At 53.1% G+C, this 26884-nt stretch overlaps 9 protein-coding genes across 9 annotated transcripts; 6 read left to right on the forward strand and 3 right to left on the reverse strand.

Annotated features, from left to right (window-relative positions):
• Nucleotides 1-1771: 1771 nt before the first annotated feature.
• LY79DRAFT_416849 (melibiase) lies at nucleotides 1772-4603 on the forward strand. The gene is made up of 3 exons (XM_060553135.1): nucleotides 1772-2157; nucleotides 2207-2810; nucleotides 2876-4603. Exons 1-3 carry the CDS (start codon nucleotides 2064-2066, stop codon nucleotides 4416-4418), a joined length of 2241 nt encoding a protein of 746 aa, XP_060408786.1. The 5' UTR covers nucleotides 1772-2063; the 3' UTR covers nucleotides 4419-4603.
• A 427-nt stretch (nucleotides 4604-5030) lies between these two features.
• LY79DRAFT_416860 (uncharacterized protein) lies at nucleotides 5031-5757 on the forward strand. Its single transcript, XM_060553136.1, has one exon. The coding sequence runs from the start codon at nucleotides 5159-5161 to the stop codon at nucleotides 5624-5626; it is 468 nt and encodes a 155-aa protein (XP_060408787.1). The 5' UTR covers nucleotides 5031-5158; the 3' UTR covers nucleotides 5627-5757.
• A 3171-nt stretch (nucleotides 5758-8928) lies between these two features.
• On the forward strand, nucleotides 8929-11090 carry LY79DRAFT_673821 (uncharacterized protein; the record flags this gene model as incomplete). Its single annotated transcript, XM_060564225.1, has 6 exons — nucleotides 8929-8954; nucleotides 9015-9104; nucleotides 9159-9560; nucleotides 9613-9944; nucleotides 10004-10303; nucleotides 10366-11090. The coding sequence occupies 6 exons, from the start codon at nucleotides 8929-8931 to the stop codon at nucleotides 11088-11090; spliced, it is 1875 nt and encodes a 624-aa protein (XP_060408788.1).
• A 746-nt stretch (nucleotides 11091-11836) lies between these two features.
• LY79DRAFT_416886 (uncharacterized protein) lies at nucleotides 11837-13996 on the reverse strand. The gene is made up of 5 exons (XM_060553137.1): nucleotides 13595-13996; nucleotides 13251-13530; nucleotides 12984-13195; nucleotides 12652-12916; nucleotides 11837-12587 (listed from the first exon to the last, which is right to left on the reverse strand). The coding sequence occupies exons 1-5, from the start codon at nucleotides 13759-13761 to the stop codon at nucleotides 11931-11933; spliced, it is 1581 nt and encodes a 526-aa protein (XP_060408789.1). The 5' UTR covers nucleotides 13762-13996; the 3' UTR covers nucleotides 11837-11930.
• Nucleotides 13997-15844: 1848 nt separating this feature from the next.
• LY79DRAFT_416959 (uncharacterized protein) lies at nucleotides 15845-18277 on the forward strand. Its single transcript, XM_060553138.1, has 3 exons — nucleotides 15845-16502; nucleotides 16557-16668; nucleotides 16718-18277. Exons 1-3 carry the CDS (start codon nucleotides 16110-16112, stop codon nucleotides 18100-18102), a joined length of 1890 nt encoding a protein of 629 aa, XP_060408790.1. The 5' UTR covers nucleotides 15845-16109; the 3' UTR covers nucleotides 18103-18277.
• Nucleotides 18278-18432: 155 nt separating this feature from the next.
• Nucleotides 18433-19280, reverse strand: LY79DRAFT_673824 (ppic-type ppiase domain-containing protein; the record flags this gene model as incomplete). Its single annotated transcript, XM_060564226.1, has 5 exons — nucleotides 18433-18442; nucleotides 18502-18758; nucleotides 18818-19084; nucleotides 19144-19208; nucleotides 19274-19280. 5 exons carry the CDS (start codon nucleotides 19278-19280, stop codon nucleotides 18433-18435), a joined length of 606 nt encoding a protein of 201 aa, XP_060408791.1.
• A 1959-nt stretch (nucleotides 19281-21239) lies between these two features.
• On the forward strand, nucleotides 21240-22190 carry LY79DRAFT_594117 (RNA polymerase M/15 kDa subunit; the record flags this gene model as incomplete). The annotated part of the gene is made up of 3 exons (XM_060561651.1): nucleotides 21240-21826; nucleotides 22028-22082; nucleotides 22146-22190. 3 exons carry the CDS (start codon nucleotides 21240-21242, stop codon nucleotides 22188-22190), a joined length of 687 nt encoding a protein of 228 aa, XP_060408792.1.
• Nucleotides 22191-22597: 407 nt separating this feature from the next.
• LY79DRAFT_673826 (ribosomal protein L14) lies at nucleotides 22598-23127 on the reverse strand (the record flags this gene model as incomplete). Its single annotated transcript, XM_060564227.1, has 3 exons — nucleotides 22598-22893; nucleotides 22971-23055; nucleotides 23113-23127. The coding sequence occupies 3 exons, from the start codon at nucleotides 23125-23127 to the stop codon at nucleotides 22598-22600; spliced, it is 396 nt and encodes a 131-aa protein (XP_060408793.1).
• Nucleotides 23128-24411: 1284 nt separating this feature from the next.
• Nucleotides 24412-26863, forward strand: LY79DRAFT_594119 (histone-lysine N-methyltransferase SET9; the record flags this gene model as incomplete). Its single annotated transcript, XM_060561652.1, is given in 5 exon segments — nucleotides 24412-24519; nucleotides 24591-25270; nucleotides 25285-25592; nucleotides 25602-25617; nucleotides 25630-26863. Coding segments are annotated over 5 exon segments (2346 nt in total).
• Between the last annotated feature and the right edge of the window lie 21 nt (nucleotides 26864-26884).

Below are 26884 nucleotides of genomic sequence, written 5' to 3' on the forward strand. Positions count from 1 at the left end.
AAAGCTCGCGGCGTTCTACCAAGAGGCCTGGACGTCGCGAAGGGAAGCGGGATTCGGAGTCGACCGATGAGGCTTGGTGATACAGGGTATGGTATGGACGTGTAGAAGAGAGCGATGCTGCTTGCCAGCGGAGGTGTTCTGGCCAACATCAAGACACGTCCAGGTTATCTGGAGGGGTTCGGATTTCAGACGAAGGAGGGGCACGCGCACAAGGCAGGAAGAGGAAGAAGCACTGTACCAGAATAGGTAAGCCCAGTGCAGGCGTGCATCTACAGCGGGTCAACGATAGCTGCAGTGACGAATGAGCGCTCCAAGACCAGTCGGATAAGGAAGCTGCTTGAGCCAAACCTTCCTCGCAAGACGGCACAGCGGGGTCGAAAACCGACAGTGCAATCGCCGACCGTTATTACGTAAGTGCACTGTATGTTTCACTCTTTGTATCTTTATGTAAGCAGCTGTCTCCCGCTCTCATGGCTGACAGTGGCGGACAGGCAGCGTCACTTGGTTAACACCTACGTGAAGAACAGAGAAACAAGTGTAAAGTCTCCATGCAGCTATGTCCTTCCAATCATTATCCCTACTCAGTTGGTGGATTACGAGGCATTTGTAACTCGTAAAAATTAGGCGCGGTAGTAAAAGGCCTGCATGGACAATCATACAACAGCCGTATGACTCTATGGTTCTAGCTCCACAGCTCTTTGTAACGGCAAACGTGGTAGTTGCACAGCAGGCTGACCCTATGCTCCAACCCTTAGTTTCCCTAAGATTTGAATCGAGAGATATATCATTAGGTTTTTAAAACCGGTTGTTTGAGAGAGCCGAAATGTTAGTCAGTCAATACTCGAGTATGGAGCGTAACATGCACGATTCCTTATCTACGTATGCATAGGTTTTAGATTGGATTCTGTTTTTTTGTACTCTGTACATGTGCCTTAGATGCGGCTCTCTGAAGTGAATAGAACTATGAGTCATAACAGTCCTCCTTCTAGGTATCCATACTGTGATCATTGTACTGTGGTCTTCGCACCTACGCAAATTCCATATAGATATCAAGTCCGTCTACTCTTCGAGTAGTAATGCATTCACTGGGACATTCAAGAAAGGCCGGCTTGAAAATGCAGGGTCAGGCTTCGAGGAGACAATCGCCGAGTCGGAAGATGCCATGACCTAGAAGCTACTTGTCGGTGTACGTTGAAATTGGGTATTTTTTTCCGAACGCCGGCATAGATGTACCTGTTCATAACATTCTAGAAAGACAGTTCTTACCTACTCCATCTTGCTGCGCGTGGGACGTCATCATGAGATGATTGACCGCCATCAGGGGGGAGCCTACAGACCAGGGTGTTCTCCGCATGGAAGCTGTCATGTGGGGAACTAGAGAATGGTTGAACGGACCTGCTCGACAACTCACCAGTAGGTAATAACACTACCACCCGGGTGACAATCTACGAGGGAAAGCTAAGCATACACTAGAGCATTGCCAATGAAACGGACTATTGCCCGCAGAGAGCGTTCCATGTCGCTTCTGACTAGCTACATGCCAAGACTCAACTACCCCTCATCTGCAATTATTTTATTTTTTTCTAGGCTATAGCCGGAAGAACAAGACCATGTGCCGTAAGGGAAGAAGCAAGATCGGGGTTGCCGTTAGCTCGCAGAACGTTGCATCCGCCGATATTGACTGCGGAGAAGCTGGGGAGAAAGTGGGGAGGCGCAGCGGGAAACTGGCGGGAAACTGAAAAACTAACGCAGAACCAACCTGCAGGTTAGTCTTTTCTCCTTATGGTGCAAGGGTGGTGTTTAACTGGAGGTGGAAACTCTCACTGCTGATCTCTAATGGGAACTGCCGATAATTTTGGCGAAGCTTTCGTGATCAGTTGGTTTAGCCAACATATCACAACAAGCTCGGCGTGCCCCCGCTTTTGCAGACGAGAGATGATATAAATACCAGAACCTCAGCTGTCACAAGTCTGAAGGACAGTTCAGGCTTTTGATAATATTTTGGCCTTAAGGAAAAGTCAATCTTGGTTTATTTCTGGTTGAGAGTTCCAACCTCATGCAAAATGACTGGATATTGTCTGTTTATTCGTCTCGTCATTGCGGCTTTCGCGGCAGTTCTCACCGGTCGAGTATCAGCACAGAACTCGTCGGTAAATGGTATGAGAAAACTACCCCAGCCTGAGTTACGAAAATTGACACTGTACAGGCATCGTCGTAGACGGCAAGTCCTTTGCTCTCAATGGCGACCACTCCTCTTACCGCTTCCATGTGGACGAGCTTACAGGTGACCTCTACTCTGACCACTTTGGAGGCCCGGCTACAGAGAGCATGGCCATGCTGCCTCCTGCTATCAATGGCTGGGTTGGCATGATGGGCCGTGTCAGACGGGAGTATCCCGATCTTGGCCGTGGTGATTTCCGCGTCCCCGCGCTGCAAATCCGCCAGTCTGAGGGATACACCGTCAGCGATCTCCAATATCGATCCCACCAAGTCTCTCAAGGAAAGCCCGGTTTGCCTGGTCTACCTGCGACCTTTGGCAATGAGGATGAAGTCTCTACCCTAACCGTCTCCCTGTACGACAACTATAGCTCTATAGCCGTTGACCTCTCATACTCTATCTTCCCCAAGTACGACGCCATTGTGAGAAGCGTCAACATCACAAATGAAGGCCAGGGCAACATCACTATCGACAAGGCCGCAAGCCTCAGCATTGACTTGCCATTTGGAGACATGGAAATGATCGAGTTGAGAGGAGATTGGGCACGGGAGGCCATGAGACTTCGCCGGAAAGTCGACTACGGGACACAGGGGTGCGTGCAAATGACAAGAATACGAGCTTTACGTGCCCATTCATTAACCCAAAAATCTCACTTAGATTCGGGAGCACAACTGGCTACTCGTCCCATCTACACAATCCGTTTCTGGCGCTCGTATCTCCAGAGACCACCGAGTCCCAGGGCGAAGCCTGGGGGTTCTCTCTCGTTTACACAGGCTCTTTCTCCGTTGAGGTTGAGAAAGGATCTCAAGGTTTCACTCGTGCCATGCTCGGCTTCAACCCCTACCAGCTTTCTTGGCCTCTCGGACCGGGGGAGACCCTCACCACTCCGGAAGTCGTCGCCGTGTACTCGCAAACGGGAATCGGTGGCTTGTCGCGGAAATACCACCGTCTCTACCGGAATCATCTCATGAGGGGCCAGTACGTTGATCAAACTCGTCCAGCATTGCTTAATAGCTGGGAGGGCCTCTACTTTGATTACAATGCGAGCACGATCTATGAATTAGCACAGGAAGCGGCCCAGCTCGGTGTCAAGCTTTTTGTTCTGGATGACGGGTGGTTTGGCAAAGAGTATCCCCGGATAAACGACACCGCTGGTCTCGGCGACTGGGCGTTCAACCCGGACCGCTTTCCTGATGGTATGCCCGCTCTCGTCAACAAGGTTGTTGATCTCGAAGTCGCGAACTCGTCGGACAAGCTGCGTTTCGGCCTCTGGTTCGAGCCCGAGATGGTTAATCCCAACTCGACTCTTTACCAGGCTCATCCAGACTGGGTTCTTCATGCAGGCAACTATCCCCGGACAGAAAGGCGGAGCCAACTTGTGCTCAATGTGGCGCTTCCTGAGGTCCAAGAGTTCATTATTGAGTCGGTCTCGAACATTCTCTCAAGCGCTCCTATTTCATACGTCAAATGGGACAACAACAGGGGCTTCCACGAAACCCCTGCTCCAGGCATCAGTCACTCTTATATGCTGGGCATATACCATGTTTTCGAGGTTCTCACATCTCGGTTCCCGGATGTGCTTTGGGAAGGCTGTGCATCCGGCGGTGGTCGTTTCGACCCCGGCATTCTTCATTACTTCCCCCAAATATGGACATCCGACAACACAGACGCTTTGGACCGCATCTTTATCCAGTTTGGTACATCCCTGGCGTACCCGCCCGCTGCCATGGGAGCGCACGTCTCGGCGGTGCCCAACCACCTCACCGGACGGACAATCCCCATCAAGTTCCGCGCACATGTGGCCATGATGGGCGGATCCTTCGGTCTCGAGCTGAACCCAGCAGATATTTCCAAGGAGGATAAGGCGCAGATTCCGGGTCTGATGGCACTCAGCGAGCGTGTCAACCCAATTGTCATTAGGGGTGATTTATGGCGCCTCAGCCTTCCGGAAGACTCGAACTGGCCGGCCGCGATGGTCATCTCAGAGGACGGTTCGCAGGCGGTCCTTTTCTACTTCCAGATCCGCTCATTATATAACCACGCCTTTCCACGACTCCGCCTGCAAGGACTAGACCCGGAAGAATCCTACACGTTGGACAACAACGGAACTTACTCCGGAGCCACGTTGATGAGCACCGGAGTGCAGTATGATTTCGAAGGGGACTACGATAGCCGCGTTGTGATGATCCAGAGAGTTTGAGCGATGACTTTCAAAGTTCGCATCAGTCCTTTGCATCAAATTAAGACTAAATATATGAGCTAGTAATTAATATCCGTATCTAGAAGGGGATGGAAGGGACTAGGATCACTTGAATAGATTTATCCTAACGGCCTTCATTCCCTCAGAGCTTAGTCTGCATTCCGTCCTCATAATTGATATTCCACAGCTATGCCATGCCATTCAAGGGTTTAGAAATTGGTTAAATGAGATGTTGCCGCGCTGGTTTCTGAATCAAGGCTTTGAGAGGCTATATAGTCCTTTAAGGAAATGTTCGCAAATCACTACATATTTGAGGTTAGAGTGAAATATTATGAAGACGCCCGGAGCCATTCTTACTCGGTGCAAGACAATATTAAGTTTAACGGCACCGGTAATTTCGCTGAAAAGTCTTTCCAGCTGAAAATAAAACAGAGTGAGGGCAAACCGGTAAATAAAAGTGACATGCAGGATGTATTAGATGTTTTGGTTTGTACATTTCTTGAGAGCAGATCACGGTTTATGGACTTATGTATGCTCCTGCGTAGGGGCATGCCTCATGTCGTCCACACTATTACACAGACAAGGACTGTTGATAAACCATCCATAAAATATATCCCTGTTGAGTCTAGTGCACCTCCTCTGATCTTGATCTTGATTTGCTCTCTTGCTTTCTTTTCGTTGTCTTATGAGAGTGACCCATCTCCTTGTCTTACAGGGTCCATGTCTTACTTAAGCTTTCCATGCAGTGGGAGAGCTGGCGGGCAAGAACTAGCCGAAGCCACGATGCGCGCGCACTTGCGTCTCCAAGCTCCAACTTTTTTGTCCCTCTCCAATTTCGACCCACCAACTATCCGTCCTCCACCTGTTCGTCGACGCGCCATTCCCAAAGTCAACGTCCACATTTCACCCGCCTCTGTGGACTATCGCTTGTCTCCCTCGTGGCATTGACATGGCGCCGAGGAGGCTCAAATCTCCAGGGCGCAATGGTGATGCTTGCCCACCCCTCCATCGTGGACCAGGTCCCCTTCAACCATGACCTCCATCTGGCCAAACGAGGCGTTTTGGCCGCATTCAAGCAAACCCAGATGACACCTGTTTCCAGTTCCAAATCTTGGTTTGTACTCGACAGGATGATCACGTCTACCCTTTGCATTCGAAAGGGCCGTCATTGTTTCACGCAACAGCTAAACCAATCCAGGTCGTCGTGACGAGGGCACCGAAGGATGCACCCCCGGGCTACCTCCTGTAAAAGGTGGGCCAAGCAACGCCGCCCTTGTGACGTATTTTCAGGGCACGGCTCAATCACCTCGCCTCCTGCGGGCGAATCCTCCCGTGCAAAGCCAACATAGATGGCCTTGTGACGAACGGAAGCAAATACAGTCCGCCGTCCAACCAAAGGCCCGTCTTTTTAATTTCGACCACCGGCAAGCAGGCAGCACTGCCACCTCCGCCATCGTCAGAGCCAAGATATGACCAACAACATTCAGGTCATCAGGTGGCGCTGGTGCCGCCCAACAATACGGATCACGAAGTCGAGAAGGGCTGCGGACACTGCCCGAGGTTCAAAGCTAGCTGGGTCTCTAAGCCGAGGGGTTGGTGGGGAAAGCAGAGGGCAGAAGAACGCTGCCAGCATCCCAACATGCGACTGGCATCTGATTTGTCCCCGTCAGGTTACAACAAGCCCCACTGAGGAAACGCGTGCTCTCGCTTCTCCAGTGTCCTTGCGTTCTTCCCCGACCTTGGCCGCCAAACCCACAAAATCCCCAAGGGGAATTATTGGACCGCCCTGTCCACTGTTGTGCCGCTCGAATCACTTCACAATCCGCCTAAGGCAAGCCTCTTACATTAACCTTCCGGCGTTCTTCCCGCAACATTTGGACCTGTTACCGACTGTTGCGCGAAAGAGGGACGACAGGATGGGTTTGCGTGCGAGTATCCGCAGTAACCACGCTTCGATGAGCGCACCATTGAGGCTTCGATGACGGTTAGTGACCCTGCAGGAAGGCGCACCCCTACCGCAGCAACCGGAACAGTGGACTAGCCTCTCGAATCGCACGCACACTTCACAAAAATATCCAATTCCACCGGGTTCGCTCAGATCTCTGTCTAGGATCATCTCCTCGCCTGACAATAATTGCCTTGAGTCCAGATATCTCCGCAAAGCCCAGTCGCTTGGCGCGCTGCATCCCATTTTGTACGGTTACACAGAAGGTCGAGGCTGTTTACTGCGCGGTCAGCTTGTCCGACAAGGCCCATTCAGGCTGTTCAAACATAGCCTGACCACTGGTACTGTTTGTCAAAACCGCGGCAAACATGGTCGGTTGAGAATGTCCAAGCACAAGTAAAGAGGCGCCATCTGTTGGGCCGGCTTGCTTAACCTGTAAAGATCGCGGGCTTGGTTCTGAGCATCACATTGCCCACTGGCTCGACCATCTTCGCTTGCAATTATACTCTCGCCTCGCACCTCGCCTGCTCCTGTTTGAGAAGCAACCCCACCGCCGCCCAGCCTCTTGTACTGCCGTATGCCGGCCAACAATTCTTGGTATGGCGGGTCGCAATATCGAATCAGCGCTTCTCGTTGCCCAAGTCGAGTCTGCCGCCCACCATAGCCGTTCGAGAACCATCCAACTGCACCCGGCTTTTACTCGTTGACGGGGCCAGCAACGTTCCATATTACGCCGCTTCAACCAACCGTTTGGTAGTCTCAGTGATTCATTAGCGCTTGGAAGGTACAGGTACGTACCAATGGGTCATAAAATCAGGACCTGATAGTCAGCACTGAGGGGGTGTTTTCCCTTCTGCATCATCATTAGCAACAATCAAATTGACCTTTGTTTTGGTCCAATTCATTCAGGACCCATTTTCTGCGCTGTCGCGGCCCACCGACTGCCCCGTTCATATCTCTACTTCCGTCCAATACAGCTCAGCATCGATTTGGCTTTGGCCCTTTGAGATTCTAGTCTCTGTGTGCTGTGCTGTGCCTGAGCCTGAGTCGGCTTAAAAGCCTCTACCCCGCAAGGAACCCCAACCGCCACCCTCCGCCTTTCCCCGGCCACTACGGAGTACTCCGCTCCCCCAATGCCTCTCTCGCCCGCACCACTGCAGCTTGACCCAGGCGGCTCAGGCTCGGCAGTCTGCCTAATGTCGGTCCGATACGGCGATTCCCTGGAGACTTCCCACGAGACACTAAATAAGACACGAAACACACCAGCCAATGGCACTCCCCCGTTTCCTTGGATTTTTCCTGCTCTGCTTACAGCCCCTCCCTCTTTTCTCTCCGAATGACGTAGGACAAGCCTTACTGTATACTGTATAAACACAGAGGTATCTTGCATACAAGGATTCTTTCTGCCGAGCATAGGTGGGAGGCAACCTTTCTGTGCGCAAACATGTCTGTTATGATTCAGTCCTGCTACCTGCCGCGAACCACGAATACTGTTGTGCAAATGGGGCGGTCAAAAACTGGGTAGCAACTTTCTGTGCTGCCCCAGGGGATGTCAAGTCGGTTCAAGCTCATTTGAGCCCACTCAAGCCTTCAGGCGTACGGTTAGTTGCGCTCTCGGCGGGGGGCTTTGTGGACAAAAGGGAACGCGAAGCCTCGACGATCAAGCTTGGAGCCTGTGTCCCTGCTTGTTGTCTAACCTCCCCCGCGGTGAGCCTTCAGGGATGGTTCTATGGCTTTCCGCAGTGGCCGAAAGGCTATGAATGCGCCAAGCGCTTGGCTCTCTCGATCAATTCTCACCATTGTGGGACGGGTGCAACTGGACGAACGACTCAGATGCCTTCAATTTTCTGCACGTTACATTACGAGGCACCAGGACGACCAAGTTCGACAAGGAACCTGCGCATGTGTCACCTGAACAGTAACTGTTCCCTTTCATCGCCTCCCTTGAGATCGTTATCACAGACCCAGCCCACACTCTGCCCACTCAGCAATTCGCCCGGAACTCCTGGCGCGAGTCGAATCCTCGTTGACGCGGGCCATGGGCAGAAGAGGAAAGAGCAACGTCTACAAACCGCCAAGCCGTCGACTGGCAAAGTTGAGTGCCTAGTAACGCATCATCAGGCCAACAGACAAACAAGTTCAATGGAGAGACTGGGCTCGCAGGAGGATCCCTCGTCTTCGCGTAGGGCAGCCTTGGCTAACAGCTTGGTTGCCCCTTGATCCAAACCAGCCTTTCGCGTTTCGCAGGACTAACGCCGAAATGTCGAAGCTTATGCAAAGTGTGCGGGGACGCCAAGAAGATTGCTTCAATTTCTGGCAGAGGATCATCGGCTGTTTTAATATGACCCGATAAGGCGGCTGAGGGGTGGGCTGGAAGCTATAAAGATCCATGGCCTACCATGCTGCATGCCCTTGCCCACGTCTTCTTCTGGTTCTACAAACGCTCTGTGCTTCCATTGAGTTGTGAGGCCATACCAGACGTCGTCACGCGTAAATCCTTGCCGCGTGAGCCACAAACAACATTATAAGAGCAAGGAGCAACACGTTGCCTATTGCGTGGCCAACATGGCTGATAAGATCAACCTCGAGGGGTAAGTCCTTCACAATCCACCTTCAAGACAGAGGGCATGCTTACACAACGGCCTTCACAGTGAAAAGGTAGCCGACGTCTCCGGGCACCATAAGGAGCGCGGAACTGGCCAGCCCGACCCTATCGAGCTGAGCCATAACATCGAGGCGAAGTAAGACGACTCCATATTATCCTGGAAGCTTGGTGGCTAACAACGCCTGCCTAGAATCAAGAACCCACTGGAGGGAATCGGGTACGACCAGCTCATGCGCGATGTTGAGGTCTTCTGCCGAGACCACGGCCTCCAGGAGGAGATCGCCGTATTCCGCAAAGGCGCCCTGGTTGCCCAAGACCCGGAGAACTACGAGAACATTGGCGGCACCGAAGCCCTTGACGAGGCCGAAATCAAGGCGCTCCGTGAAGAGGTTACACACAAGTGGCGCTTGCCTAAGAAGCTCTACATGACCATCATCACTTGTTCCATTGGTGCTGCTGTCCAGGGATGGGATCAGACCGGTACCAACGGCGCCAACATCTTCTTCCCCGCAGAATATGGTATCGAGTCCAACAGTACTCGAGACCGTCTCATCTTGGGTCTTGTGAACGCGGGCCCTTACATTGGATCAGCGTAAGTGGTGCTCTCGAGTCCATGGTCGGAATCATGAACTAACCCTGACCAGTCTCTGTGGCTGCTGGCTGTCTGATCCTCTCAACCATTACTTCGGTCGCCGCGGTGTCATCTTTTTCTCTGCCCACTTCTGCATCTGGCCTCTCATCGGTTCTGCCTTCAGCCATAACTGGCAACAGCAGCTTGCGAACCGTCTTCTCATGGGAATTGGTATGGGCGCCAAAGCTTCAACGGTCCCCATCTATGCCGCCGAGAACTCCCCGCCGTCTATCCGTGGTGCTCTTGTCATGTCTTGGCAGATGTGGACTGCCTTCGGTATCGCATTGGGGACAGCATTTAACTTGGCCGTTTACTATGCCAAGTACAACTGGCGCCTCATGCTTGGTAAGTCGAAGAGTGAACCCCCGTATCTATTCCACATATGACTGACGCTGGCTCTTTAGGTGCTCCGTTCATTCCCGCCGTCCCTCTCCTCCTGTTGATCTACTTGTGCCCCGAGTCGCCTCGTTGGCTCATGAAGAAGGGTCGCTACCACGATGCGTGGAAGTCCATGATTCAGCTCCGACACAATCCGATCCAATGTTCTCGAGACATGTACGCTATCCATGCTCAGCTGCAGCTCGAGGATCAGGTATTGGGCAAGAGCAATTACTTCAGCCGCTTCAAGGAACTCTTCACCATCCCTCGTGTGCGCCGAGCCAACCTGGCCGCTTTCACCGTCATGATCGCGCAGCAGATGTGCGGTAAGTAACAGCCACCGTGTTGAACCAGTCGAAGAGTTGGTATCTAACAAGCAGCCGCACAGGTATCAACATCATCGCATTCTACTCTACCACCATCTTCAAGGAGGCTAAGATGGGCGACTTCGAGGCCCTACTCGGCTCGTTCGGCTTTGGCATGGTCAACTGGCTGTTTGCCTTCCCTGCCTTCTGGACTATCGACACCTTTGGCCGACGATCTCTACTTTTGTTCACCTTCCCCCAGATGACCTGGACCCTCTTGGCAGCTGGTCTCTGTACCCTGATCGCCCCCGGTATCACTCGGACTGCACTGGTGTCCCTCTTCGTCTATCTCTTCGGTGCCTTTTACTCCCCTGGAGAAGGCCCCGTGCCATTCACCTATTCGGCCGAGGTCTACCCCCTGTCTCACCGTGAGATGGGCATGGGTTTCGCCGTCGCGACATGTCTGTTCTGGGCTGCCATCTTGGGCATGACTTTCCCCTTTATTCTCGACAGATTCCAGGTCGTGGGTGCGTTCGGTCTGTATGCTGGTTTCAACGTCGTTGCCTTCTGCATGATCTTGTTTTGGGTTCCAGAGACCAAGCAACGCACCCTCGAGGAGCTCGACTGGGTCTTTGCTCTCCCCACCAGCCGCTTCGCTGCCTACCAGATCACCAAAGCCATCCCCTACTTCTTCAGACGCTGGGTCTTTTTCGACCGCAATGCCAAGTTGGAGCCGCTCTACACCTTCCAGCAGCCCGACCGGACCGAGCGGGTCGTCAGCTCCGACGAGGAGAAGAAGACCTTCTAGATCGGGCCCTGCTACTATCGCACATCGTGTCGCCATGCGCATCGTACACCCAGGAGCCGACTTGAGGAAGAGAAGGAAAGAGAATTTTGATGAGCGGATGAGGAGGAAGCGCGTTATACCCAGGCGGAGGATGAGATGATGAGCTTTGTTTTCCTGTATGTCGGACTGTCCTGCCCGGCAACTTAATGCGTGAACAGACAGTCTAGTCTGTCTTTACTGCACCATGTTAAATCCAGTCTTCATGGTCTGGTACATTTCCCAACCTGATGCCAATATTATTTCATCAATCCTCACATCAGCTGCCACCCTTGTGTCCCACATTGTGTTGGTAGTCTCGACGAAGATCTAACATCTCGATCCCTTGGGAGACCTGAACTGGCGTTTGGCGTGCTAAGACTATCGGCGCTTCCAGCTGCCACCGTCGACGAGAGAGCTCTCCAACCCATTACGATGATATTAATAACACTTTGGTGACATCCTCAACCTCTATAATGAGCTTTATACGAGCGCTATGTTGGCTCCAGACTAATGCTAGTAACAACCCTTCTTTGAAGCTTGGCACCCCCAATCTTGGCATTGGCCGAAATGACATTGTACATGGAACCCTGGATAGAGGCGGGTCGGGTGCTTTAAGACGAAGTTGCTTGCCATAGGCTACGTAGCGACTGTGCCGTGGCTCCGTCGCGTACTGCGGTGGATGAAATGACGGGGGGCAGGAGAACCGATAGCTGATGTTGAGGTGACAACCGCGACACAATCACGCGTCGCCCCTATTGACAACTGTATGTAGGCTCTCGATGGTTTTGTCTTTTGATGTTTGAGCTTCGGCAGCAGTTCCCATCACCGACCCCATCGCTCCAGGATCTCCCTCTTTCTCTCGCTCCTCTGCCTCGCCTTGCCGGCGTCGACCCTCTCGATCCTCTCCTTGACCCTCTCGACCTCCTGTCCCAAAACGGCGATCGAAGCCTCAATCCCCTCATCCACAAGCCGCACGTCACCAAAAGGGCTCTCGGCCAGCAAGCTGTCCCGGAGCAGCTGCACAGCAAGCCTCGCATCCGCGAGCTGTGACGCAGCCGCGCTCTCGAGCGACTCCTGCGTGTTACGGGCCACGTCGCGAGCCTTGGCCTGCCTCTCGGCAAGGGTCGCTGAGAGGATGGCTGTCTGGCGGGCACCGTCGGTGGCGTCTTCGGGGAAGGAGATGGCGAGGGAACGGAGAAGGGTCTCGAGGGGTGGCTCGTTGAAGCCCGATGAGCGGCGGCCGCGGTTCGAGTTGAAGCAGTTGCGGGTGGGGGATCCTGGACCCGTGTTGCGGCGGCGGATGGGGGAGGCAAGGTCTTGTGCCGGGGTCTTTTTCTTCGGGGTTGAGACGGGGGCGGAAAGTTCGGCACGGGCAGTAGTGAGAAGGCTTGTGGTTGCAGTCTGATGAGATTGGAAGGCCTCGATACGAGAAGAGAGACGCTCGATGTGGTCGAGGAGGTAATCTAGACACTCATCGATCTTGTCCAGTTAGATGCCGTTCCATCTTTCATAATGCACTTGAAGACTCCGGGGAAATACGTACATAGACGACAGCCGCGGCCGAACGGTGCAACGATTGTCCGTTCTGGCTGGACAGCGATTTGAGAGCGGGTTCGAGGTACTGTTGCTCGACCGACATCTGAGTTACGGGGAGGATCTCGGTGTAGAGCGACTCGAGCTCCTCCTGCGAAGTCTTGACGTCATCCGAGGGGTGTGATGCCACACCGTTGTGGTGGGCAGAGCTGAGCGCTTCGAGGTAGAGGCGATCTAGCTTGGTGCGCACCGTTTCAACGGTGTATTTAATTAATCTGCGACGAGATTAGGAAAGATGTCTCGGATATTAAATGAGTAGAGAATACGATGAGAATTGTGTACCTCATGCAGATCTCCCGAAGCTTTTCGACGTTTTCCCGGTCCTCCGGGTCTTCCGTCTCGAGCTCGAGACCGAGCTTGCGCAAGCTGAGCAGCAGCTTATCGTCGGAATGCAGCAAGCTATCCAACGTCTGTTGAAGGCCTTTGCTAGCGACCTGGGACTGTTGCTCGAGGTCCGAAGTTTTGTATTCGAGGCTCTGGGATAACTCTTCAACCTGAACGCATGGTTAATGACATGAGTATTGGGTAGCCGGAGGCAGTGGCACACACCGAGGTCATCATCTTTTTACGCTCCGAACTATGCTTCTGGCTTCGCTGGAAGACGAGATCAGACCGTGCCTCCTCCACCTTGGCGTTACTCTTGACCAGCTTCGCCAGCGCATCTTGCTGCTGCTTCAAAGTCTCAGTCTGCTTTACAATGGCGGCAGTGGACCGGTTCAGCTCATCAATGGCGGTTTGGATCTCGAGCTCGCTAAAAGCCTGAACGGCGGCCAGGTCTTGAGACGCAACAAGCTTGTCAATCTGACCTGACTTATCGAGGCTCGAATACCTGTGAATCTTATTGTAAGACATGCTTCTCAACGTGTGCGACGGTCAGCTGCGAGTGAACTTACAAGACGAGCTCGTCTCTGGATAGGAGATTATCGGGGCTGAGATGAAGGCGGGCCCATTCAGTGAAAGCCGTGCCGTGCTCTGGGTCATCGAGGGCTGCCTGCAGGGTGTGTCTGTCGATGGGGATACCATAGACTCGTATGATGTTCTCCAAGCTTGAGACATCCATATCGGTGGGCGGGTGCGGAAGTGGCGGCAAGAACCTTGCAAAAGGTGTGGTCAAACAAAGGGAACCGGTGGTGACCTTCTTTTACTTCCCTTGAGTAGGACCTCGTGTTGAAAACGAACGGTTTAGGCCCGAGACGTCGTACCCGGACAAAGTTCCGAAGCAACGAAGGACGGGCCGTTCCTTGGTGTCCGACCGCTGATAGCTACACCCTCAATATCGAACCAGAATTAAGACTGGGGAGATGGCTGGAAGCTGTCTCGTTCCTCCAAAAGGACGGATGTAGCAAAGCACACGGGAAGTTGTCGTCCAATGGAGGAAAGTAGAAGAGCTTGTGACGCGATCCAAGAATCCACAGCCCAGAAGCTAACGCAGAGCAAAGAAACACAGAGACTCCCCAAGTTCCGGCGGTCGTTGGGATCAACCAATTCAAAGAGGTTCTGGGGCAGCACACATCGCCGCCGTGGTGCAACCTAGGGGGGTGTGGGTTGGCGAGGTTCTTGCTCCTCGACTCGGGTTGCTATCGCTCTCTTGGGAAGCGAGTGACGGTATAGATCGCTGGGTTCTTGCTTTTTTCTTTTTTCTTTTTCTTCAAATCTCAATTGGCGTGGCCTTGTGAGAGATAAGATGATGCAAGCCAACCAAATGTATGCCAATCTGTTGGACAAGCGAGGGTAAAGTTGATTGGGCTCTTTTGAGTGAAGAGGAGGTGAAGGTGCAAACAGAACTGGAAACGTCGGTCGGCAACGACGACGACAGAAACCCACTGACAGGAATACATGACTAAGCCGTTTTCAGCAAATGGGTCCACTTATAGACTAGGATGACCAATCAAATGCTATTTCTGCGCGGCTTTTGGCGTACTAGTTATGTCCCCTGTCCGCCATCCCGTCTACAGCGGCCCCCCCCCCCCCATCCAATATTATGCACGGTATGTCCCGGAGCATATCTCTGATCGCAGTGGTGTCCGAAGGACTTATTACAACTCTCGAATAATGTCTACCTATTCAACCCTTACCTTCCTGAGGGAGGAAACCACAATCACACACCCAGAGAGCACAACCAGCAGCAACTACCCGGCCTCCCGTTCTGGGCTTATCAGACCCCCCTCAAGACCCTGAAGTGCCCCAAGAGGACCCCCCCCCAAAGAAAAACCCCCTCAAGTGATGTCCCCCCTTTTGCACGGCATCATGCAGCAGCACAGTCCTGCATGATACCATCTTACTATCATAGATCACCCTCAGATAGTCTGATGGGGAAAATATGACAACCAACGAAATTCAATGCCCGCTGCGGCTATTCTGAATGTCGTTTGCAGCAGGTACCGTTCTGCCACCCGTCCGCCGTGCCACGTCAGGCTGGATGCCTATGGCATCCCAAACCAAAGAAAACAGCCCAGGCGCGTTTGGGCACAAGCTTGAGTCTTTCCCCCAACAGATCACTTGTGACAAATGCGATCCTACATGACGAGATGCTTGGAATTTCTCTTTGCTTTTGGGAGTTCGTTGTGAGGTTCACGCTTCAGCTGAACTATCGGAATACCCAATAAGGCAACTAAAAGGCCCAGGCCATACATCACAATCCGGATTTGGGGGGGAATTTCCTATGACCTGCTGCTCCAGGATCAGCAAAAGCAATCTGGTAAACCTTCTATGGCTTCTTAGATATTAAATCCAAACAGAGAAAAGTATCTCAATCGGCAGGATGACTGGCTTGTCACATGTCCTGCCCTTATTACCAACGCATAGATGAGATCTCCCTCAGCTCCAGAAGAGTTGTTCCCGTCCTCGATCACCAGCAATCAGCTCCTCAAACTGACATGGTCAGAGTATTGTGTCTTTCCTTGCTTGCATTCACGTTAACCCAACCCCCCTAGCTTGCCACCCCTAGGCACTGGTGAAAGCTAGAGAGAGAAAGCTAGAGAGACCGATGGCTCCCAGTTCGTCCTGGCCAGTAAACCGTTTGTGATGCCATCCAGCACACCACTTCACCTGGTGGGGCTCGTACCCCCCACAGCTTCACCTTCACCTTCGTCGTCCCATTTCATCCTATCTCGTCTTTTCAACGTTGACCAACAATGGGTTTCAGCATCTTAGCCTATCCATGACGTGGCAAAGGGAGTGAGCTGCCAGTCTACCCTCTCGTTTCCCCTCCCGCATTATTCATTCTTTGTGCATATATACCGGACGTGTGCAACCTTGACCCAGAAACGGGAGCTTTGTTGTGTTTCCATATCCCTTAGTTCACCTTCTATACATCGCCCCAGACTTGCCGTTATATCATTCTGGATCACACCTGTCACACCCCACGCACGTAAAAACTCTTGTGTCCGTCATTCACCTTTTCATAAGATGATTGCAGCCGCCTCTGCTCGCTTTGAGCTCCTGTCTCGACAGATCCGACGCTGTCTGAAACATTTCACAGACAATGCTGTCAAGATATCATCCAACTTGCCATTGCGAATGTTCTCGAGAGGCACCGACAAGAAGAACGATAGCAGAACCAACACATGGAAGACTTGGAGGCATCACATCCTCCAATGGATAAGCGCTATCTTCGGGGTTGCAGTCATCTACCTCGCCAGTGAACTGCTCATATGGGGTATCTTCCTGGTCCTGAGACCCGTCAGGCTTCAATTTCTCAACTCCATAGTGGGAATGATTCTGGTGTTTGCATTCATGACGGCCATCTCACAATTCTGCTCTGGGTCCGATGTCATTTACAACCGAAACATCAAGTCCAAGGTCCGTATGGGCGGTAACCCGGTTTCCCCTGCTTCAGAATTCTAACATATACAGGTCGACTTCATCAACCGTAACCTTGGTGTCGGCTTCCCTGTGCCCATTGTAACTATCAGCAAAGAGCAACTCCTCGGGGGCCAGGGTATCGGGAGGGTGGTTGCAAACTTTTGTAAGTCATATTGATACCATCTATGGACTGGCCAAAACTGACTTGTCAGTAAACACCAACATCATCTTTTGGGCATTTGTCTTCCTTCTCTCCTGGGGTATCCTAGCCGGCATCCTCAAGTTTCCACGCTTCTCCAAAGCCGCCGAGCCCGAACAGCTGTGGCAGCCTGAAGTCACCGACGCTTCTTCGCCGCGAGTCGAAACGCCATCGCAAACCATCAACCGCAGAGCCTCAGATACGACTACCTTGAATGGGACCACGATGACAGGCTACCAAACCGATAAGGAAGCGGGATCTTGTCCAGATTCAAGAACCGCCTCGGCTTACTTCACTGACAGCGAGTGCCCAACGTCCGTTCCGCACCCAAGTACCGCAGGCGAACAGTCAAGGCGCACGACGCTCTCAACTTTGCGTCATCTGAACGGCTGGGGGACTGGACAGAACGTGATGGCAAACTGGCTCAGGGAGTGCTTTCCCATGGCCCTTGCGATTCTGTTCTTCATTGCTATTGGCATCCCGATCTCCTGTATCACAGATGACGACCGAGTTCTAGATGGCTGTATGCTTTGGTTTCTCTGGATTAGCAGCACGAGCCTGCAACGCGCCTTCAGTCGAAGTCACCTCCTCGTTAATACGTCGGGCTTGAAGACGACTGTAACGACAATCCTTAATCCAGTGCTTCTGACAACGCTTACTATGACTGCCTACACCCGTGCCAAAGCAGCGGCACAAGATGAGGCCATGGAACATACCCTCGCTATGTTTAGCAGTGGCGCTTCTCTTTCCGACCTGTGGACTTACAAGACCACAGGCTGGAGCCACAGAAGCACTATGGGAGGTTATTTCGGCGCAGGTGATGCAGCACTTTCGGTTCTGGAATGCGGCATTGTTGTTTGGGGCTTCAAGCTGTATGAATGTCGCCGACAGATTTGGTCTCGCGCCGGGGCGACTGTGATACTCATCTCGGCAGGCATGGCAGCGCTGAACGTCTTTGTGTCTGTCTTGCTTGGCAGCGCGGTTGGTCTTGAGGGACCTGAAGCACTCGCTTTCGCGGGGCGGAGCACGACCCTTGCTCTCGCGCGCCCGGCCATGGAGGCTCTGGTAGGGAACCAGGTTGTGAACGCGGCGCTGGTGGTGAGCAACGGCATTCTGGGGCAGCTGATGTACCCTTTTCTGCTATCAAGATTGAGAGTCGAAGGGTCAGACGACAGCGAGGTCGAAGGTAGGGAGACAAAGAGGGACGATGCCCTGACGATTGCAGCGGGTGTGGCGATCGGAATCAATGGGGCAGCCATGGGCGTTTCATACCTCTATGAGAGGAAGAGCCGGGCTGCGCCATATGCTGTGCTCTCGATGACTGTATTTGGGATCATGACAGTTGTTTTCACTGCGCTTGAGCCCATGAGGGGCACCTTGGTGGCGTTGGCGCACTAATAGTGGTGATTGGAATTTTCTGGGACATGGTAGTTTGCGAATATGAACATACTGGAAAGCGATTCTGGGAAGGCAGCGCATCATGGCTTCACTGGCAGATAGATAATGGAGGTGTTTGTTGTTGCGCAACTCATGAAATCGTCAGATGTGCGTGGTATAAAGCTAGACAATCATGCTTGTTGCAGCCTGTTGACAAAGCGCGTGATAAATCATAAGGGCTAAGCCTCAGGAAGCTTTGTTGATAGGCGCAGTTAGAACTTTTTGAAAACATCCTCTCCAAGGTAGCTTGCGTGCATGCGTGCGGTACGCCTCATCTCTACTCTAGCCGCCCTACTCCAGTCTGGAATTCCATGTCAGTGGTTTGTGGGAAGCCGTTGTATCTGGGAAAGATGAACGCACCTCTCAATCAAGTGCAGTCCGCTTGCTGTCTCAACGATGGTGCTGATCTCGCCAGGGTTCAAGCCAAAAGCAGCATCCTCAAACTCCTTTTGCATATCTCCCTTGCCGAAGTAACCCAGGTCACCCCTCTTACGGGCGCTGCTGCAATCGGATTCGGTCAGGGCCAGCTCGCCGAGAGTGGTCTGGCCAGACTTGATCTTTTCTTCGTGGGCCTTGATAATTTCGAGGGCCTCCTCCTTGCTGCGTGTGATATCGGCCTGCGGGGATGCATTTGTTAACTATGATATTTGCGAGACCCGGAGCGCGAACAGCGTACTTCTCTCCAGCTCGAGGGGCGTCGACTGCCCTTGTGCTTCACCAGCAGGTGAGCGGCGCGAATCTTGCCCTCAGGAACAGGAACGGCCTGGGGCCTTGAGCCGGCACCGGCGCTGTGATGGCTGGCCATGTAGTGCTTCAGCTTCTCCGTGTCGGTTCCTGCGGGAGGTTCCCAGCGGGAGACCTTTTCGGCGGCATTGAAGTAGTAGGGGAGGTTCTTAGAGTTAGAGTGTCGCACTTCCCAGCCGGAGGGGAGACCAGTATCAGCCTAGAGGGCATTGTTGTGTTAGTTGGCCGACTGGAATGGTTCTGTCTTGGTGGGAAGACCTTGTCGGCGGCAGCGTTGCCCAGAGAAGAGGGTCGGCATGCGACGGCCAAGGCCGAGGGTGACTCTGAACGAGGCGAGAGAGGGTAGACCGGGAGAAGGCTCGCCGGTGCGGGGATGCGCGCCGCTTACTTACCATTGTTGCGCTCGTGGGTGTTTACAACGAAGAAGCTCTGTTGTGGTTTCGGAAGCAAGGCTTCTGGAGGCGAAGTTAGACGGGAGGAAGCGACGGCGTCGCGACGTATTGGACTGTTGAGGTAGTCTAGGCAGAGCGCAGCAATAGACAGAGGATGTAGAAGGCAAGTTGAAGGATACGGCGAGGTGGGTGCCGAAGTAGCAAAAGTACAAGCAAGCAGTCGGAGTTGGGCTAAATAAGCTAGACTGGACTAGATGGGACTGAACTAGGGTTGGTGATCCAGATACAGGCAGGGGAACAAGAGCAAGATGTTCTTTCGGGTTAAATGCAATGGTGGATTGGACGAGAGGATTGGGGGATGGGACTGGAGCTGGAGGATGACGTGCGGCTGCCGGGGTTACGGGTTGCTCCTTCACTCTGCAAAGAAAAGAAGAAAAAAAAAAAAAAAACACACCGTACCACCTGCCTGTAGGTACCATCTGTAGGTAGGTAGGAAGTCACGTACCTAGAAAGGCGGGGACAGGCAAGCTTCAGCAGGAGCGGCCACACCAGCAAGCGTTGGCGGAAAGAACACAAATGAGGGGTGTGTTACGGGGTGGATCTGCTGACCTCTGGTAGCGACAGGGAAGCAACCAAGCACCAACCACCTGCAAGGCGGGGAAGACCTTTGCGACCTTGAAGAGCGACGGCCTTGTATAGGTATGTATAGGTATGTACCTTACCAAGGTAGGTCCTCTATCTGCTGCATCACGTGGGCTAAAGTATATCGTGGCTGCCTCGTCAGGTTTCTGATTCGATTGAGCAAATCTCACCCTCAATTCTGTCGTTCCGCTCCCCAAGAGTGTGTGTGGACCCTGCTTCAAAGCCGAGTTCACTGCACCAGGTGTCAGTTTTTATGTGACACACATTGTTCTTACTTTCTAGAATAATCGGATAGGACTTCCACCATTCACCGCATTCGATATAAATGCGTTGCTAGTATGTAGCTGTAGACTCGAAGGCTTGCAGTCGCTCTAAATCGTAGCTGGTGAATCCAGGCACCACAAGCCACCAAAAGGATATTGGTCAAACTTCACGTGATGAGTCAGCCAGCTCCCTGTTCCATGAACGAGTTTCCTGAGAACGTCCTTCAACTATGTACAGTACAGAGGTTTCAAGATATGTTCGGCTGGATTATCATGTCGCACCTTGATTTAAACGCGGATGGCTCTGCTTATATTGATCCAAAGAGCCTCAGATGACGCCGGGGCAATGGGCTACAGGCAAGCATCACTGAAACAACAACTCAACGCCAACTCCAAAATGCCGACTCAATTTCCAAGGCAGCTGCCTTCTTCTGAAAGCGATACCTTACCTAGACTGAGGTACATGTACAGAGCAGTCCCTCCTACGGCTTCACGCAAGTACATAATTGCACCCTGACACAGTCTGAAAAACCAAGTATAAGCATTATGCCTAGTACTGGACAATAGAAGAAGGTTCCTAAATAGAAACACAGTAACATAAAGTCTTGTAAATAAATTCCCCTATTAACTAAGGCTGCTTGGGCTTTAAGGAATTACTATACCTCAGTAGTGCTTCAACTAGATAGTGACTCACTAACATACCTTCTTGGTGATACGGTGACCTAAAATCAGGCAGGTCCGTTGCTGACCGATAGCCCCACCTTTTTGTTACCTCCCGCCACACATTCACGCAAAAGGAAGCCGTGCACCTTTCGTTATTTGTGCTGCAACTCCTTGCCTTTTCAACCTATCCTATCTGTCTGCACTTGACTTTTCAACAACACCACACCAACCTCCATCGGCTCGCAGAAAAAAGACAACAACAAACAAACTCGATTTTGGCTAGCAGTTATTCGCGATACCACCTAAGAAAGAAAGCATCGCATTGTTTTATCCGAAACTAAATCCATTCCCTCGATACCCGAATCGCTTCGCGACCGACCCACCGACCGACACGATGGCGACCCCAATGTCCACCACCTCTCAGGACGAGGCGAACAAGAAGCTCGAGCAGATCACCTTCCGCTTCTGCTCCGAATGCTCCAACATGCTCTATCCGAAGGAGGACGAAGAAACTCATCGCCTCCAGTTCACTTGCAGAACCTGCCAGTTTACCGAGGAAGCCCAGTCGACTTGCGTCTTTCGCAACATCATGAATAACGCCGCCGGCGAGACGGCTGGTGTAACCCAGGACGTGGGCTCGGATCCTACTGTAGGTGATTCCCAGTCTATTCTTGCCCCTGTTGTATGCATCGGTTGCGGCTACGCCATCCTGTGCAGTGGCTGCGGCAACCCGTCCGACGACTTCAATGTCTCGGCCGCCGTTGTCCAGCCCGGCGATTCCCAGAGCAAGAAGACGGAAATCACGTGGGACGACCTGATGGACATGGCCGAAGACGAAGCTCTCGATGAGTACGACGAGGAGAAGGAGTCGGTCACCTCCGACAACATCAACCAAGGCCTTGCCGGCATCACCCTCAACCAGGAGCCCACCTCGGCGAACCGCAATGTCTCGTGGCCAACCTTCCAGCTTGCGGCCAACCAGTGATTTGACATTTGCGACACGAAATCCTTCCAGGATATCCCGCTCCATCTTTCCCCCCCGCCCGGTGGTGCTGGGTTGGCTGTTGCAATGGATTTTTGCTTCCACTTTGGATTCGAGACCTCCTTTGTGATCAGCTGGCTGACGCTGCATCTTGCCCGGATCTAGCTTCCACGATCGAACAAGGAATGCCCCGTTTGCAGGGGCGGCGAGGCCGTCTTCTTCCAGTCTCAGCAGCGAAGCGCCGAGACGGGTATGGTATGTCTAACCTATTGCCTAATCCCTTTGAGGGGCACAACTGGCTGACCTGCGTGTCTGCAGAAATTGTTCTACGTTTGCTGCGATTGTGGTCACATCTTCCAGTAAAAGATGCGACCTCTGACGATACCCGAGGATTGTGTTGGCGGAGGATACAGAAAAAGAATTGCATCGTACGGAGTATTATGGCGTTTGAGCTTTCAAATGGAGGGGGGAATGGCTACGGGGTCACGGTTCTTGTCTTCAGCTTTATAATACTCAATAATGGATGTCCCACAACCGGGCAGGCTCATTGTCGATTACATCACCTCCTGAGCTTGGGATGATTTCTTACACTTTGTGAATGGTCTTTGTGTTTGATGGAGATTGGTATCGTCTGCCAACCTTAATAACGCCGGCTCATGCTTTTCTATAATACACTCCCACATACCGGTGATGAATTTCCTGTACATGTACACATACATGCTACACGTCTAGGTAGCTTCTACGTCATCCACAACCCAGCAACTGTCCTCCTATGCGTGCATGGGCGCCATGGACAGGATCTTACTCCACTTCTTCCTCCTCAGCTCAGCGCCAACAACACCGTTGATGCGCGTACCGACAGGGTCGCCAGCCTTGTTGATCAGGACGCAGGCGTTGTCGTCGAATCGGATGACGCTGCCGTCGGGGCGCGTGGTCTTCTGCTTGGTGCGGACGACAACGGCGTGGCGCATGTCACCGCGCTTGACCTTGTTCGCGGCCGAAGAGCCGGCCATACCACCATCACCAGCGCCGCGGTGCTTCTGGACGACGACAACTATCCTGTCACCTATTCCATTCTCATGTTGTAAGTCGACTTCGATCGCGAGCTAGGGGGTTCCGTTGTGGGCAGCGGGGGATTCGTACCAATGCGGGCGAGTTTCTTCTGGCCGACAACCATCGCGCACTCGACCATTGCGGCGCCCGAGTTGTCGATGCATTGTAGCATTGTCTGGCATTATGTCAGCATACACGAAGATTTGAAGGCGCATCGGGAGCAACGAGATACCTTTAATTGAATCATTCTGGCGGCGCGGTGTGTAGTGGGCTATGGATTACCAGATATCCCCTAGCTGGCTGGTCACTGTCGCTGAACCATCTCGAATAGGTGGACCTGCAAAGTTGAAATTCGGAGGGCCGCCGGAATAACGGCAGAACGTAGACCCGGCATCCTTCCAGATCATTGATTTGGAAGCGGGTCCCTGTTCTGGTTGCTGGGCTGCTGAAGCTGAGCTGGCTACACCGGCTGACGTACATCTGATTGGCTGAGACCGCCTTCCAAGCTTGGTCTGTGCGACTATTTTGACGTCTCAGCTGGGGGTGTCACCCCAATGATGATTGACGGTTTGTAACTCGTCATTGGCTCAAACCGCCCGACTCAAGGCGCAATCCATTGTTTCCTTCTCGCTATCTTCCTCTCTCTCTCTCTCTCTCTCCCCCGCGAGCCTGTGCCGTTTCTCTTCCTCCCCTGGGCTTACTCTGTTGGATTGGGCTTTGCAGGAACTGAATTGAGCTGGAGAGGGACACACACACACACACACACACACGTACGTACCTATTGCCATAAGCGGAAAACCAACTCTTGCGCTTGGTTGGGAAAGAGCGAATTAAACTGGGACAGACGGGCGACTTCCATTGTCCCTTTCAGGCCAGCCCAGCCCAACCTCACCTCATTCATTCTCGCTTCTCATTTCACTCCCTCATCTCACTTCGCTATCAACCTCATTATCCGTCCCTGCGTCGCCTACTGTCAGTCCGGTCTCCCTTTTGGAGGGTTAAGCTATTTTGCTCCCCATATTCATTCATTTCTTCATCCTGTATCTCGGCAGAGAGACAGCTAGTCTCGCTCATATGATCTCCGGCCTTGCGCATTGAATCCCCACCGCCCGCATACTCAGACTGGCCTATCCTCGTTGCTTGTTTATTGCCCCCTTGAACCGGAAGAAATGACGATACCCAACCCGAGCTGACCCTTTAATCACCCGAATCTTGCGTCTTTTTTTGGAACGGCAACAGCCCTCTCCCTAGTTGCACCTACGACTGCTCCCGACCCTCAGTGGACACCTGCGACACATCTCGACCCAGCTGCCACTCATACTCCCCACAGCCGTTTTTTGTGCTTTGCGTGGGCTATCGAAGGGGGCCCAACAGCCGACCTTGGCTCCTTCGTCCACTCTTTGCTCTGTGCGCCGAAGCTGGAGCCTGTCGACGCTCTTTCAACCTTTTCCGCTTTTGCTTGCCTATCTGTTTCATCCACATTCATTGCGCCGAGGTTGACAGTTGCAACGGCTACGAGAACTACCTCAAGATGCCGCCCTCTTGCGCTGCGGCCAAGAAGCAGAAGCAAAAGCAGACGCTGACCCTGGCGCAACTTGCCTCCTACGACGATTTCCTGACGGATGCGCTGGTTGACCATGTACGCCGTTTGGTCCGGCCCGGGAGTTACATCCTCGGCTCTGGAAGACTGACAAAGCTGACACCTCACAGGTTTTCTACTGGACTACAATACCCAAAAACCGAAACTCGTATCACCCTTCCCGAGGCGTGCGCGAAGAGGACATCACTCGGATCATCCAGGAGGAAATTATCGTCAAGAAGGATCTCGAAGCCGCCGAGAGCAAGCTGCTAGCCACCGATGGCTTCCGCAAGTTTTTCGCCGCCCTCAAGACGGACAAGGCGAAGGATGACTTCAAGCGCCACATGCGCCGCTACACCCAAGTCTACCTTCCCGACTGCCCCTTTGAGGTCAATTCAACAAATCGGTATACGATTGTGTCGCATGAAGCCGCGATCACTGCCCGACGCTTCATCCGGAGGAACGAGACGGTCAAGTACCTGGCTGGAACCCAGGTCAACATTTCACCCGAGGAGGAGCGCGAGATGACGGCCCGTAAAAAGGATTTTAGCATCATCATCTCTGCGAGAAGCAAGTGCGCCAGCCTGTTCATGGGCCCGGCTCGGTTTGCGAACCACGACTGCGGGGCCAACGCGAAGCTCATGACGACATCCTCGGCGACGATTGAAATCATTGCGACAAGGAACATTGATGTTGGAGAGGAGATAACGGTCACATATGCTGAAAACTATTTTGGGGAGGACAATTGCGAATGCCTCTGCAAGACATGTGAGGATCGGTGCACCAACGGTTGGGCGCCGGCCGAGGGGGGGTAGTGGTCAAGAGGAGTATCGAAGAGTCTGCCATCGACGGATATTCGTTGCGGCGGCGGAGAAGGGACGACAGTAGTGGTCCTTCATCCCGAACACCTTCCGTTACACCAAATATTCGGCCCCGGGTGTCCAAGTCCCGTTTGAGAGGTGGAAAGTCCAACCGCGATTCGCTCGCAGTTGGCTCGCCCATGTCCGATGTCTTATCAACGGACAAGAAGCTGTCTTTCGACTTGCTTGTCACGCCGCCCATCACACCTTCCAAGAGACGAAAGCTATCAGCAACACAAGCAGTCACGGCCCCTTCCGCAGAAGCGCTTGTTAGTTCAAGAGACAGCTCGGCCTCCGGGTCCGTGCGCAGCATGTCGTTGACGAGCGGCGGAAACGAAGATGGCTCGGTGACAGACATCACTGAGCCGGAGAAGGACACGCCGGAACCCAGCCACAGCCAGAAGAGGTCGGACCTCGTCAAGGAGGAGGAATGCGAAGAGTCCACGGGGCAGGTCCTGGCCCATGCAGCGCCCTTCTCCCCGCAACAGCAGGGCCAGAGGGGCACGATGGCCGCGATGCCAGTTAAAACATCCGCTTCAATTCAAACGGCATCCGTCATGGCTTCCAGATCGATCCCCATCTCTTCTCTTTGCAATCCTCCGTCCCCGCCCTCAAAACTCAAGGGAAGGGGCCCGTCTGGATGGACTGCTACGGCATACTCGATGAGCATCACAAGTGTAACGGCAAGACAAGAAGATCGTATGAGCATTGCAGCGGCTGTGTGCAACAGCATTGATACAAAGCCGGCGATGATGCCTGACGCGGGCACAACGGAAGGCCCTGGCAGAAGCGGTTTGAAGTCAATGCAGTTTGACAGGATTCCCTTAACAAACGAAGCATTCGGGAGCTCTCACCAGGATCACATAGTGCAAACGCCAAAGGTCGTGGCGGTGGAGTCAATCGAGCAAGACGTCCCGAGCAACGGTAACTCCGACATTGTAAAGGCGTTGAGGGTCGAGGCACGGGTGCCGACGGAGAACTCTGCCCTGGTCACTGACGATACTGAAGTCTGTGCGGAGGTTGATGAGACGACGGTGGAGGCGGGGGCCGCCGGCAAGCCATCAGCAGGTTTGAAGAAGCGCAAGTATCAACGGCGCACCTTCATCAAAGAGACCACACCACCCGCAAAGACCCGAACGCCCGGCGACTACACTCTTACACCACTGTTACTATCAGAGCCTCAGACTGCGTGGGTTCGCTGCATGAACTGCGATACGGCCTTTGTGCAGCAAAACGCGTATTACACCAAAAGCTCGTGCCCGCGCTGCGAGCGACATTCCAAGCTTTACGGCTATATCTGGCCCAAGACGGAGAAGGCTGGACCCCGGGATAAGGAGGAGCGCATCCTCGATCACCGCATCATCCATCGATTCTTGGGACGAGACGATGAGGCGCGCATCCGGGGTCGAAAGAGGCCAACAGGGGGGCTGTCGGAAACACTCGAGGGTGACACGGGCAGAGACTCCGGGGAAGGGGAAGATAAGGCCGGGTTGAGACGGAGCGGTCGGATGCGAAAGGCTAGCATCAAAGTGGCATGTCCGTGAGGAGAAGAGGCGTGCGAAGCA

The sequence above is a fragment of the Colletotrichum navitas genome (assembly GCF_030913465.1).
Source record: "Colletotrichum navitas strain CBS 125086 chromosome Unknown LY79scaffold_98, whole genome shotgun sequence".
Lineage (NCBI taxonomy): Eukaryota > Fungi > Ascomycota > Sordariomycetes > Glomerellales > Glomerellaceae > Colletotrichum > Colletotrichum navitas.

Bases quoted from the DNA above. Each gene is read 5' to 3' on its own strand.
- LY79DRAFT_416849 (XM_060553135.1), top strand. From the start codon at position 2,064: ATGACTGGATATTGTCTGTTTATTCGTCTCGTCATTGCGGCTTTCGCG. The intron at 2,158-2,206 runs GTATGAGAAAAC...GACACTGTACAG, and splicing joins ACAGAACTCGTCGGTAAATG to GCATCGTCGTAGACGGCAAG. The intron at 2,811-2,875 runs GTGCGTGCAAAT...AATCTCACTTAG, and splicing joins GTCGACTACGGGACACAGGG to ATTCGGGAGCACAACTGGCT.
- LY79DRAFT_416860 (XM_060553136.1), top strand. From the start codon at position 5,159: ATGCAGTGGGAGAGCTGGCGGGCAAGAACTAGCCGAAGCCACGATGCG.
- LY79DRAFT_416886 (XM_060553137.1), bottom strand. From the start codon at position 13,761: ATGGATGTCTCAAGCTTGGAGAACATCATACGAGTCTATGGTATCCCC. The intron at 12,917-12,983 runs GTACACAATTCT...ATCTCGTCGCAG, and splicing joins CTTCGGGAGATCTGCATGAG to ATTAATTAAATACACCGTTG. The intron at 12,588-12,651 runs GTACGTATTTCC...TAACTGGACAAG, and splicing joins CGGCCGCGGCTGTCGTCTAT to ATCGATGAGTGTCTAGATTA.
- LY79DRAFT_416959 (XM_060553138.1), top strand. From the start codon at position 16,110: ATGATTGCAGCCGCCTCTGCTCGCTTTGAGCTCCTGTCTCGACAGATC. The intron at 16,503-16,556 runs GTCCGTATGGGC...TAACATATACAG, and splicing joins ACCGAAACATCAAGTCCAAG to GTCGACTTCATCAACCGTAA. The intron at 16,669-16,717 runs GTAAGTCATATT...CTGACTTGTCAG, and splicing joins GAGGGTGGTTGCAAACTTTT to TAAACACCAACATCATCTTT.